We start from the raw sequence: 12,930 nt of genomic DNA on the forward strand, positions 1-12,930 counted from the left end.
GCAGGGCAGGATGAGTGCTGTGACCTCAGTGCTTCTTTCTCCATGGCCTGGACTTGCAGCTTTCCCCCTGCATCTGGACACAGTCCTAAACAGCTCTTTGGGCAGTGCAGGGCTCCTCCTGCAGCCTTCAGGCAGCCAGCAACAAGCCATAGAGCAGTGGAAGGCTGTGAAGGGCTGTGGATGAGCATGGGAGCTCCCAGCACTGTGCTGCTGAGGGGCCGTGTTCACAGCAGAGCCCAGCACTGGATGCCTGGGCATGGGGGAACAGGCACTGCACGGTGACCGTGGCAGGAGCACTTCTGTGTGCTCCCTTCTGCTGTCTTAACCCAGTGTAGGGCAGAGTTCCCCAAACAGGGCAGAAATCGTGCTCTGGGCCTCAGGTGGCAGCCAAGAGGGCCAGGCAGACCTGCTGTTCCCTCCTCACTGTGTTATGGTGCTGGGTCCAACATCCTGCCCTGCACTCAAGGACAGTGCCAAGGCAGCAGGCATGTCTAAGCTGGGGATGGAAGGGTTTGCTGTAGCCCTGGGCATGGTCTTGGCTTTCTCAGACACTTTGTCTTGGTTTGAGTGACAGGTGTCTGCTAGGGAAATCAGGGCTCTCCCTTAAAATGGAAAAAGTAAACCCCTTCCCTCTGAGTGAGTGTAATTTTGAAATTAAGGGGTTCTCAGGCCGAGATATGAGGATGGGAATAGCAGCTCTTTACTAGTGTGTGCACAAGGCAAACAAACCAGCAGCAGCGATGGCATTTCCAGCGGCCAGAGCAGGAGCCCGGTGCCGGCGCTGCCGGCCGCGGCTCTTTGCCCTCGGTGCAGTTCCCGGCACGGCCGGCAGGGAGCGCTGGCGGCTCCCGCGGGGCGGGGCGGGGCGCTGATCCCCGCGCGGCTGCAGGGGGCGCTGTGGCGCGGCTCGGGCAGCGCGCGGCGATGGCGGCGGGGCCCGGGCGGGAAGGGATGGAGGAGAGAGGCTTTGCTCAGCAACCGGGCAGGGTCGGGCCCGCGGCTCCAGCAGGGCGCTCGCCAACAGCAAACTGAAATGGCAGCGTGTCCTGGCAGGGCCGGGGTGCGGGATCCAGCAGCAGAGGCAGCTCCTGGTGTTGGGATGGCGGCGGTAGCTGTGAGCCTCCTCTGGAGGAGAATCTCTCGGTGTGGAGAGAAAAACTCCCAAAAACCAGAGGAGTTCCCCCTGCCCCGTCTCAAGGACCTAGTCATCAGTGCTTCTTAGCATGTCATGAGAAAAATTCCACAGGCAAAGAAGAGAAGAAAACCAATCCCCAACACCCTTTCAGATGAGTGGTTGGGATGTGCTGTCTGTCTGTCCTTCTCCAGCCTGCCCTGTGCTTTATTTGAGGAACTTCTAGTCTGCAAAGTGATACCTCAGGTCTGCTTTGACTTGGTCCATATTCTGCCTCCATCAGAAGGGGATGAACAAAGTCATTCTGTTTTCTGCTATGCACTTTGCTTCTCCTTCTGCTGTACTATCTTCCAGCCAAAGCAGAACTAATATTTCTGGTGCTCAAGCAGGTTCTGTGTTTTTGATGTCTGTCATTTCTCCTGAATCTTCTGTGTGTGCCTCCTCTGTAGCATTTGGTGGGGCAGGTCCTGGTGCAGCTGCAGCTGGGAGAGCCTTCACCTCTCCAGAGCTGGCAGCAAGACAGCATCAGGGCCACCTGCAGCAGAGCCTGTGCTCAGCAAGAGGGGCTGTGCTGGGAGCCCCTGGCTGCCTGCAGAGGCTGACTGTGGGTGAGTCTCTGGGATCAGAGGGAAGGAGGCAGCCCTTGGAGCCTGCCAGGAAGAGCTGCATGAAGAGTGGTTGGGTGAGGTGCTGCTGCCCGTGTCCTGTGGTCATGAACAGGTGACAGCCTGTGGGTGACATGTGGCAGGGCCTGACAGACATACTGCCTGCTCTCCTGAAGCCCTTGGGGCAATACAGCACTATGGGGCTGTATAGCTGCCAAGGCATGACCAGAATGTGGTATGGAGAGTGCCTTGGAGCAGGAATGTGCACAGGAATGTGCATGTTTCCTTCCTTGAGTCCATGGGCAGAAGTACCCAAACTCCCTCCTCTTTCCTGGGAGACTTCCCATCCTCTCTGGCTGCTCCAGTGTAGCTGGAAGAACCCACACAGCAAACCCCACAGGGTCTGGCTGAGCTGAAGAGGACAGGCTATGAGTGTAGCTGGGTTGGCAGCACCTACACCCTTGGACCCAGCAGGGGTTCCCCAAGCACATCTCTCCCAGTTCCCAGTGCCAGCTCTGTCTGCCTGGCTGGGGGATTGGGAGAGAAGCAAGCAGCTGTTCTGTGCTGGGAGAGTGCCAGGAGCATGTGATGAGCCAGGAAAACAGAACTCACTTTTCCTGTCCCCAGGAGCCTCCTGAGGATGATGCCAATATCATTGAGAAGATTCTTGCCTCCAGGATGGTGCAGAAGGAGGTGAGTGGCAAAGCTGTCAGTGGGGCTAGAAGTTCCTGAGCAGAGGAGGGATGGGACCTGGCTGCCCTGTGCAGCAAGGACATGAGATTGCAGTTGGTGCACTTGCTCCTGTGGTGGGGTGCTGCGGTGTGGCCAGACTGGCACCTTTCTGAGCTGTGGATCAGTGTGATGCCTCTCCTGTCCTGGGCACCAGAAAGCCTCTGGAGAGGAGTCAGGCCTGGGCTGGTGTCCAGAAGGTGTTGGAGTTCGCCATGCTCAAGGGTAGTCTCAGATCATGTTCCCCAGGGCTACTGCATTTCTGGAGCAGCAGCACAACAGCCTGGCTGTCCTCTCCATCCCTGGGGCTCAGTCCCTGGGGCCTGTGGCCAGGCAGGGGATGGCTGAGCATGCCCTCCCCCAGCTTCTGCACAGCCTGTCTGTCTCTGACTCTCCTTCCCTTGGTTTCAGGCTCATCCTGGAGGCCTGGCATTTGAGACAGAGGAGTTCTACGTCAAGTACAGGAACTTGTACGTGCAGTGTTGTGGTGCTTTTTTTCTGTGGGCCCTGTGTATTCAGGAGCAAGGACTGTGCTCCCCACCTCCATCTCATTCCCTAGCAGCCCCAGCATCCCTGTTTTCTTGCTTCTGTCCTGAGCCAGCTGTGTGGTGGGAAGCAGGGAAGCTGCTGCAGCTTCAGTGCTTGGTCTTGGCCTGGTCCTGGGGCATGGCTTTCCCCAGTTTGGGGTGGCATAGGCATAGGCATAGGCATGGGCTGAGTGTTCTCTGGATGTGCTGCTCTGTGTGGTGCATGGCTTTGGGACCAAAGGCCTCTTGGTCACATGTTGTTGATTTTTATTCCCCCTGCAGCTCTTACCTGCACTGTAAATGGGCAACGCTGGAGGAGCTGGAGAAGGACCCCAGGATCTCCCAGAAGATAAAGCGCTTCCGGAACAAGCAGGCTCAGATGAAACATATTTTTACAGAGGTGAGAGTGGAGCACAGTGAGCAGTGGTGACCCCCACCACTGATCCTGTGCCCAGTGCCATGGCTGAGCAGGCCAGGAGCTGCCCCTGACACCTTGCTGTCGAGGCCAATCCATCTCCAGGGCCAAAGGACCAAGGCTGGAGCTGAGTGACATCTCTAGTGTCACTGGTGGAATTATGAGCAGGATGACAAGCGTCCCTTGCTGGGCACTGTCAGCTCTGGAAGAGTTGCTTGGTGGGAGGGAGGGCAGTATGTAGGGCTGTAGGTGCTTCTGTAGTGGAACAAAGATGCTGTGGGAGAGAGTGAGCTATAAATATCTGGGTTTAGGGCAGCTCCTGCCTGCTCTGCTCTATAAGCAGATTAATCTTGCTTAGTATGAAAGGCATTCTATAATTTATCTTGCTGCTCCAGAGATAGTTGTTGGATCTCCTCAAACTGCCCCTTACAAATGTAAATCAGGCTAGTAGGCTATGAAAATTTCTCCATTGTAGCTGGAAAGCTGGGGGTGTGTGTCAAATTTCTCAGTCACGAGACTATTTGGGGTGTTTCTCAGGATGCAAAAAAAAGAATGTGTTGGAACATTCTGTACTACTGACAGTTCAGCAAGGAGCATATGCTCTTTTCCTGTAACTTAACTGGGGCTTGGGGAGTTGTGATCATAGAAGCCTGATTTTTCTGCTTCCCAAACCCTAGGCCATGTCTCTCCAAGGACTATGCTAGGTGGGGCAGGAGGGAGGCAGAGACAGAGACCAAGATGTCACCCTTGCAGCCATGGGGTTCATTGGGTGCCATGCACTGTGGGGATCACAGCTCTGGCTGCTGCACATCAGCTGGAGCAGACAGCTTAGGACTTGTACCTTGGGGCCAGATAGGCTGGAGAGGACATTCCTGCCTCCCAGCAAGGGCAGCACAGAGCATGTGACTGCTCTAAAGAAAGAGCTTTGCCTTCTGCTGGGCTCCTGTGTCCTCCCTGCCCAGAGACAGATGTCTGTACCTGTGTCCAGGGCACTTGGTGTGTTGCACACATCCTGGGGACAGATACCCTGCAGCTGTTTACTTGTGCCCATCTGTTTAACCCTGAAATCACCTTGAATTTACCTCCTGCTTTACTGTTTGCTGTCACAGCCTGATGAGGATTTGTTCAACCCGGACTATGTGGAGGTAGACCGAATTCTGGAGGTGGCTCACACAAAAGACCCTGACACTGGAGAGGTGAGAGGCTGCCTCTCTTGCTTGCCCCATGGAGGGAAGGAGGGAGACTTTGCAGGAAGCCAGGCACCCTGAGCCCTCCCAGCCTTCCTTTGCACAGCTTTTGCTGTCCCCGAGGACCTCTGGCACAGGGCTGCTGACCCTCCCTGTCTCTGAGCCTGTCTCTCTCTCTGTGTTGCAGGAGGTCACTCATTACTTGGTGAAGTGGTGCTCACTGCCCTATGAGGAGAGCACCTGGGAGCTGGAGGAGGATGTTGACCCAGGGAAGATTAAAGAGTTTGAAGCCCTCCAAATCCCTCCAGAAATCAAGCACATGGTAACGTACCCTGAGGTAACGTTGAGCTCGCTGCCCTGGGTGCAGGGACTGGCTGTGTCTTGCCACAGTCCAGCAGTGTTGACTTGTCCCTGGTGCTGCAGTGCAAGCCCTGTATCCTCCCCTCCAGAGGTCTGAGGGTGGGTTCCAGAGGCCAAGCCCTTGCTATGACTCAGCTGTCAGTGACTGCTTTGAAGTGTTGTCCCTGTTGTGTAGCCCCAGCATCAGGATCTGCCTCACTGGCCATTAGTATCTCCCATGCAGCTTCTCCTGCTGTCCTTCCTAGGAGCGCCCAGCGTCTGAGGCCTGGCAGAAGCTGGAGAAGTCTCGGGAGTACAAGAACAGCAACCAGCTGCGGGAGTATCAGCTGGAGGGAATGAACTGGCTGCTCTTTAACTGGTATAACAGGTGAGGAGGGGCTGGAGCCCAGTGCTGCCATGAGCAGTCCTGCTGGCAGCAGACCTGTGTGATGTGGGAGCGGCGAAGCTGGGGAGCAGAGCAGACAAAACAGCAGCCTGACAGAGCAGCCACTGAGTCCTTCAAGTGCTGGAGCTGGCAGGCAGCTGCCAGAAACAGTGGATTTTCTTTAGCTTTGCAACTGAGTCTTTAGGAATGTTTCTCTCTGGTAAATGCTGATAAGTCTTTGAGATAATAGGGCTTAGCTGTGGTTCTAAGATACACATTTTTGTTATTGGCCAGGCTATTGGTGACCCATTGTGTGGCAGGCAGGTGAGAATATGCATGTTCTCAGCTGCAGCAGGCCATCAGATGCATCCTTCCCTGTTTCATGTGGACCTGGAAAACAGCATCCTTCATGCTGATTTTGAATCCACGGTCTTACAAGTTGGTTGGCTTACCTAGACAGATTTGGGCCACTATACCGAAGTCCCCCCACGCTCCATGCTGCAGGGTCAGAAGTGTGGGCAGAGGTGGTGTGCCTGACATCCCATCAGAGAGTTGGTGACAGAGTGGTTTGTGCCCCCAAGAGCCACATTGACCTGACCTTGTCCATCTCTGCAGGAAGAACTGCATCCTGGCTGACGAGATGGGCTTGGGGAAGACAATCCAGTCAATCACTTTCCTCTCAGAGATATTCCTGATGGGCATCCATGGCCCCTTCCTCATCATTGCACCTCTCTCCACCATTACCAACTGGGAGAGGGAGTTCCGCACATGGACGGAGATGAACGCCATTGTGTACCACGGCAGCCAGATCAGCCGGCAGATGATCCAGCAGTACGAGATGGTCTACAGGGACACACAGGTGACTGACACACACAGCCCTCCCAGGATGCCTCCCCCACCCTGGCTTCCTGTACTTGGGAAGCACTGAGCTGCCTGTGGAGCTTGTTCATTTGGAGAGGGAAAGGTGATTTTTACAGGCTCATTTGCTGGCATGGGCTCAGGTTGTGCTGTGTATGAGTGAACAGGCATAACTCATTCAGGATGAGGAGGGTGCAGCATTGCCCTGGATCTTGTCCAGCCTATGTGCCTCCTCTAGGGCAGTGTCTGATTTGGAGATACAAAGCCTGCAGCCATCAAGGAGGCTTGCAGAAACCTGCCCAGTGCTTAAGAGATTATTTTGGAGGAGTTCCAGCTCAGAATCAAATGCTCACACTAATACTGTCAGACAGGAGCTGCTGCCACCCTGAAGCCATCTCAAGCTCTGATTTCTGTTTTCCTAGGGTAACCCTCTCCCTGGGATCTTCAAGTTCCAGGTGGTTATCACCACCTTTGAGATGATCCTTGCTGACTGCCCGGAGCTGAAGAAGATCCAGTGGCGCTGTGTGGTCATTGATGAGGCACATCGCCTGAAGAACAGGAACTGCAAACTCCTGGAGGGGCTGAAGCTCATGGCCCTGGTGAGCATGTCCTGCCTGGGTTCACCTGGGAGCAGGGTGGGCTGGAGATGGCCATGCTGAACAGCCAGATGCCACTGTCAGTGGCTCAGGCCCTGGGTCAGGCTGGAGGGAAACTATCCATGGGGCCCCTTGATGGACAGGGCACTGGTGTCCTGCAGCCCTCACAAAATTCTTTTTGCCAGAGTGGAATATTAACTCCCCTGGGGAGTTAATCTTCCCACCTGGGGGTGCTCCCTGCCAGAACTCTGCCCAGCCTTGCAGCACAGTGTAAAGCTGCTGCAGCACATGGGGACAGTTTTTGGCCAGCCCTGCACAGCACCCCTGGCCATGGTGTACCATGTGCCCTACAGTGGGCAGGGCTGTGGTGTTTGAGCTGGTTTCTTACTACTGTACAAACATGGGAGCAGTCCATGCCAGGGGTGGGTTAACAAAGGGATCAGTGAGCTGCTCTGAGAAATTATTTGGATGTCCAGCCCTGGGAAAAGCAGTGCTGCTGTTAGCTGGACCAAGGTCCAAACAGGCCTTTTGGATCTTGCAGCTGTACAAGCTTCTCTCACACTCACCTGTAGCTGGGCCAATCCTCTGAAAATAATTAGTGTTGTGGCTCCCACAAGTTCCAAAAGACCCTGCTGTTTCCCCTGACTTTGTGTCTTGTGCAGCACCCTGCTGGGTTGTGAGCTTGGGTCAAAGCAGGGTTGCTACTGGTCCCCCTTCTAAACCATCACCTTCCTTTATACAAGTCCTATGGGAGTCTCCCACCTTACAGTTACCCTTCTTTCCTAGCTGGCCACTCCTGAGGACATTTCCAACACTGAACTGGGCAGGAGGATTAACCTGACAAGTGAGCCCAAGTCTCTGGCAGTGCTGGGACAGAGGAGCTGGTGCACTCAGGACCACCTGGTGGTGCCTGAAGCCTAAGCTCATATTGTCAGACATGGGAGGGAGAGGATTCTCCATGAGGGATCATCTGGTCCTCACACCCCCAGGACATGGGGGTTGTTTGGACCCCATCTCCTTTTACTGTACATGTACCTCCATGGTGAATCTCTAAGAAAAACTCTCCCTTGTTCCCAGTGCAGTCATACCTACCCTGCTGATTTTGGAGCCCCCTGCTGAGACTGGCCCTAGCAGCAGGTCACTGCTGCCCCTCGGTGTCCCAGGCTCTGGGCTGTGTTCCTTCTTGCTCTGTCAGAGCCCTGAAGACAGACATCCTGTCCCTGCACAGAAGCTCAGGCTCTGTCACTGTCCCTGTCCAGCACCAGCACAGCCCTTCCCAAGGGTCTTGTGCCACGCCAGGGCTGAAGGCTGGGAGCAAGTGTGAGGTCTTGGGTTTGGCTGTTGTTGTACAGAGCTGGACTGGAACATGTGCATGGGAGTCTTCTGGGAGCCACAGGACAGTGTTGTGTGGCAGTGGCTTGGTCAGGGCTGTCACCATGGCCAGGGAAGCCTCTCAGGGTGTGTGTGTGTGCTCCCAGGCCACCCAGAGTGCATCTTAGGCTGGAAGACAGGAAGCATTATGCTCTTGGGACACCTTTAACCCCAACTAATGGGGTTGAGCCATCAACCTGTTTTCTGTGTGTTCCCAGGAGCACAAGGTGCTGCTGACGGGGACCCCCCCTGCAGAACTCAGTAGAGGAGCTCTTCAGCCTCCTAAATTTTCTGGAACCACAGCAGTTCCCTTCAGAGACAGCCTTTCTGGAAGAGTTTGGAGACCTGAAGACAGAGGAGCAGGTATCTGGAAGAATGATACTAGTGACTTAGCACAGGCCACTGGGACACCTGGTGACCAAACCAGGCATGCTTTCAGACATGGGCTTCATGAAAGTGAAGTATACCAGGAGAAAGTTGTAACTGAGCCCCCAGTGCTGTTCTGGGGAGAGGAGACCTGTCCCTGTCAAAGCAGTGGTCTCTTCCCAACTGACTCCCTGCTGCTCTTGGATACCTGGGTAAAACAGCTCACCTGCCTCTCCCACCTGGTCTGTCCCTGAGACCAACAAGAGTGCAGGGAGAGTGGGGAGCTTGGTAAGTCCACGAGTCAGTCACCCTTGTCAGGTTCCCCTGGAGAGCCTTCCTCCAAAGTTCTCCTTGAGTGTGGGTTATGAGAAGCTGCTTCATTGTCTGGGCTGTCACACTGCCTTTTGAATGTGGAAATTGCACAAAGGTTGCCATTCTGTGGGAGCAGGCACAGGCACATGAAGTGACTACTATCTCAGCTACCACCCAAGCTCTCAGCTCTCCTCCTGCATCAGACACCTAAGGCTGCTGGCAGCAGAGGTGTGTGGAGTTCATAGCCTGAGACTGGTCAGGCCTGCCCCAAGGATCCCAGCCACTGAAATTGTCCTGGCTGGCTGCTGAGCAGCTGCTCCAGAGTCCCCTGTAGTGGGTTTGCAGTGTGGGGAGGCTCCAGTCTTGTAGACCCCTGTGCTGGGCCTGTGTGCTTGCCATGCAGGGAGGGCAGTGAGTGTCTACACTTGCTCTGCAGGTGAAGAAGCTGCAGTCCATCCTGAAGCCCATGATGCTGCGACGGCTGAAGGACGATGTGGAGAAGAATCTGGCACCCAAGCAGGAGACCATCATTGAGGTGGAGCTGACCAACATCCAAAAGAAATACTACCGGGCCATCTTGGAGAAGAATTTCTCTTTCCTTTCCAAGGGTGCCAACCAGCACAACATGCCCAATCTCATCAATACCATGATGGAGCTGCGCAAGTGCTGCAATCACCCGTACCTCATCAATGGTGAGGGCTGTGTGAGTTGTGTGGGGGGACATGTAGCTGTCACTGCAGCATTTACTGTTCACTCCCAATGGGACTTGTCCAGCTGGCGAGCCAGCTCAGTTCTTGTGCCATCTGCTCATGGTGTGCCCTGTTGCTTTCCCATGCAGCTCAGCTCCCTCCAAGGGCTGCTTGCTGATGGGCACCTCAGGGTCTCCTGAGGCTCACTGTATTTGGGGGTGTTCTGATACAGGACCAACATCCCAACCTGACTTGTTCTGCCGAGAGCTGATGTGAGACCTGCAGAAGTTTAGTCACAGGAGTGGAGGGTGTGCAGGAGGTCTCTAGCCAGCCTCCCTAGCTCTGACTGCATGGGTTCTGTTGCTCATGTGGTCCCTTGCTGCTACTCTGGGCAGCTGCACTGCTAGCCTTGCCAAGAGCTCACATCCCTTTTCACCTGGCAGGAGCAGAAGAGAAGATCCTGGAAGACTTCCGTAAAACCCACTGCCCAGAGGCACCAGACTTCCAGCTGCAGGCGATGATCCAGGCAGCTGGGAAGCTGGTGCTCATTGATAAGCTGCTCCCCAAGCTGATCGCTGGTGGGCACAAGGTGCTCATCTTCTCACAGATGGTGCGCTGCCTTGACATCCTGGAAGACTATCTCATCCAGAGACGGTTAGTACAGGGTCCAGCATTCACCAGGGCTCCTCCGCAGAACCTCCATGCACTGCACAGAGTGGCAGCAGCACAGGGTGGGGATTTGGCCATTCCATGCCCACGTACCAATGGATCTGAGTTACTATCTGCTGCTGGTGGGTGTGGAGACCCCAGAGCTAAGCACCTCAGGCCTTTCATTCTGTGTAGTCTGGGGCTAGTCCTCAGAGTGGCCATGTGGAAGTAGATCTTCCCTTGGTCCTGGTTCCCATGAGTCCCACATCCATGCATCATGCATGGGTTGTGTTGATTTTGTCATCATAAGAGACACAACTTTTGGGAATGACCACAGTGCACACAGGCCTTTGGGGGCCTGGGTCTTCACCTGGGCATGGGTCCTGCCAGTAAGTCCTGGCTGGTGTGCCCACACAGGAATTGGGGGATTTGAAAGCCACAGTCTGTTCAGGCCCCGCTGTGACTCTGCTCTGACCTCTCCCTGTTGGCAGGTACACCTACGAGCGCATCGATGGGCGGGTGCGCGGCAACCTGCGCCAGGCTGCCATCGACCGCTTCTGCAAGCCCGACTCGGACCGCTTCGTGTTCCTCCTGTGCACTCGGGCCGGCGGGCTGGGCATCAACCTGACTGCTGCCGACACCTGCATCATCTTCGACTCCGACTGGAACCCCCAGAATGACCTGCAGGTGATGGGCTGGGCAGGGCCAGGCTTTCAGGAGGTCCTGAGGCACAGCTCCTAACACTTGTGCCAGAGAGAGAGAGCTGGGCAGTAGCACCAGCTGTACTGAGCACAAGGTGCTGTGCCAGGACAGCTGGCAGGAATGTGGGCAGAGGGAACAGGACATGAGGGAGATTACAGTGTGGCTCTGAAAGCAGGGATGGGCCACACAGCGGGCAACACTGTTGTGTACCACATCTGCAGAGAGTCAAGGCTCCAGCCTGAGCCCTGTGTCTTTGCCTGGGGGTGCTGGGATCTCCCATTCCTGCTCCACAGCTGTGCAGGCTGTGCCAGAGCCCTGCAGGTCAGCCACAGCAGGGAGTGAGGGTGCTGTGGGAGGTGACTGTGGATCGGGTGGGTGAGTGTAGATGCTGATGCAGGGTGCCACAAGCCACACAGTCCCCATCCAGCTTTGCACCCTGCTCTGACACTGTGCCATGCACCGACAGGCTCAAGCTCGCTGCCACCGGATCGGGCAGAGCAAGGCGGTGAAGGTCTATCGCCTCATCACCAGGAACTCCTACGAACGGGAGATGTTCGACAAGGCCAGCCTGAAGCTGGGCTTGGATAAAGCTGTGCTGCAGGACATCAACCGCAAGGGCAGCACCAATGGGGTACGTCGGCTGCTGGAGCGGGGCAGGTGGGAGCCTGCAGGAGATCTCTTCTCTTTCCCTGCAAGTCACTGCCGGGTCAGAGCAGGGACTGGGCAGGCTTTGGAAAGGGAGAGCCCAGCCCCACTCACTTGCACTGCTGCTCTTTGGTCTGCCAGGCTGTTCCTGCACTGCCATGGGGACAGGGGACATGTGACGCTGTGTCCGGGGTGGCATGGACTGAACAGTCCCTGACAGTCCCTCAGGAAGAGTTTTGAAATGACATCTTTGCTTTAACAGCAGCAAGTGTGGGTTGTCTTGGGGCCCTTTCTCCTGGAGCAGAGGGAGGAACCTTCTCCTGTTGTGCAGTGGTTATGGCTGCTGGCCAGGTTGGTGATGCCCCTGTGCTTTGGGCAGGTTCAGCAGCTGTCCAAGATGGAGGTGGAGGACCTGCTGCGGAAGGGTGCCTACGGCGCACTCATGGATGAGGAGGACGAGGGCTCCAAGTTTTGTGAGGAAGATATTGATCAGATCCTCCAGCGCAGGACACAGACCATCACCATCCAGTCTGAAGGGAAGGGCTCCACCTTTGCTAAGGTGTGCTGTACTCCCTTGGGGGGGAAGGGGGATTTCCTTTGGGGGTCAGGGAGGGGGAACATTCAGGGCAGTAGCGATCGGCCAACCTCCTGCCTGTGTGTGGAGACATGTCCACATGGAGGCCAAGCTCTGCTGTCCCCCTGTGCTCAGGAGTGACAGACTCACTGTCAGTGTGCTGAGGTGCTGCAGCTGGTGTGGTCTCCTGTCTCTGGTGGTCAGCAGAGGATTGAGGAAAAGCCAGCAGCCTGGTGGGTGATGGAAGGCTGCCTCGGAGGGTTCAGCTGTGAGGTCTGGCTTTGCATAGGACCCCAGCATGGTGGCAGGACCCAGCTGCTGGGCTGCACGGTGCTCAAAGCCAGGTGCTGCTGTGCTATGGAAGCTGAGTGCTGTGCTGACAAAACCCCCAGATAGAGCCTGAGGAGCCAGCTCTGTGCTATGCTCTGGCTGGTGCCTGCTGGGGCCACTAAGGGCCATCTGTCCTTCCTCCTCTTGTACAACCCAGGCTCTGTTTACAGTGAGTCAGGCATGACTGTAGAACAGAGGGGTTCAGCTCCCTTAGACAAAAAAAGAGCCCTCTGGCATGTATCAGCTTAGGGTGTAACATCCCACAGCAGCAAGGCCATGCACTCAGACAGGTATGTGGGGCATCTCTGGATGGTGGGTTGCACCCTATTCACTCCTCTTCTTTCTTTCCTAGGCCAGCTTTGTAGCATCAGGAAACAGAACTGACATTTCCTTAGATGACCCCAACTTCTGGCAGAAGTGGGCCAAGATAGCAGAACTCGATACAGATGCCAAGAATGAAAAGGTAGGATGCAGTTTGTGACCCATGTGCCTTACAGCTGATCTGACACCATGTGGCCTG

General features: G+C 55.6%; 2 protein-coding genes across 2 annotated transcripts in view; one reads left to right on the forward strand and one right to left on the reverse strand.

Moving 5' to 3' along the window:
• NDRG3 (NDRG family member 3) overlaps window positions 1-12,930 on the reverse strand; it is a 378,731-nt gene that overhangs the window by 228,280 nt on the left and 137,521 nt on the right. The gene's annotated exons all lie outside the window — the stretch shown is intronic.
• Window positions 1-12,930, forward strand: part of LOC306809980 (chromodomain-helicase-DNA-binding protein 6-like) — a 92,436-nt gene that overhangs the window by 54,126 nt on the left and 25,380 nt on the right. Inside the window, 16 exon segments of the mRNA XM_079321968.1 lie at window positions 2,365-2,430; window positions 2,878-2,936; window positions 3,276-3,393; window positions 4,518-4,604; window positions 4,783-4,932; window positions 5,201-5,322; window positions 5,935-6,178; window positions 6,600-6,776; window positions 8,363-8,389; window positions 8,391-8,507; window positions 9,259-9,514; window positions 9,955-10,165; window positions 10,651-10,846; window positions 11,328-11,492; window positions 11,886-12,065; window positions 12,763-12,873. Of these exon segments, the coding sequence (XP_079178094.1) occupies window positions 2,365-2,430; window positions 2,878-2,936; window positions 3,276-3,393; window positions 4,518-4,604; window positions 4,783-4,932; window positions 5,201-5,322; window positions 5,935-6,178; window positions 6,600-6,776; window positions 8,363-8,389; window positions 8,391-8,507; window positions 9,259-9,514; window positions 9,955-10,165; window positions 10,651-10,846; window positions 11,328-11,492; window positions 11,886-12,065; window positions 12,763-12,873 (2,286 nt within the window).

Source organism: Erithacus rubecula (assembly GCF_903797595.1).
Source record: "Erithacus rubecula genome assembly, chromosome: 18".
Lineage (NCBI taxonomy): Eukaryota > Metazoa > Chordata > Aves > Passeriformes > Muscicapidae > Erithacus > Erithacus rubecula.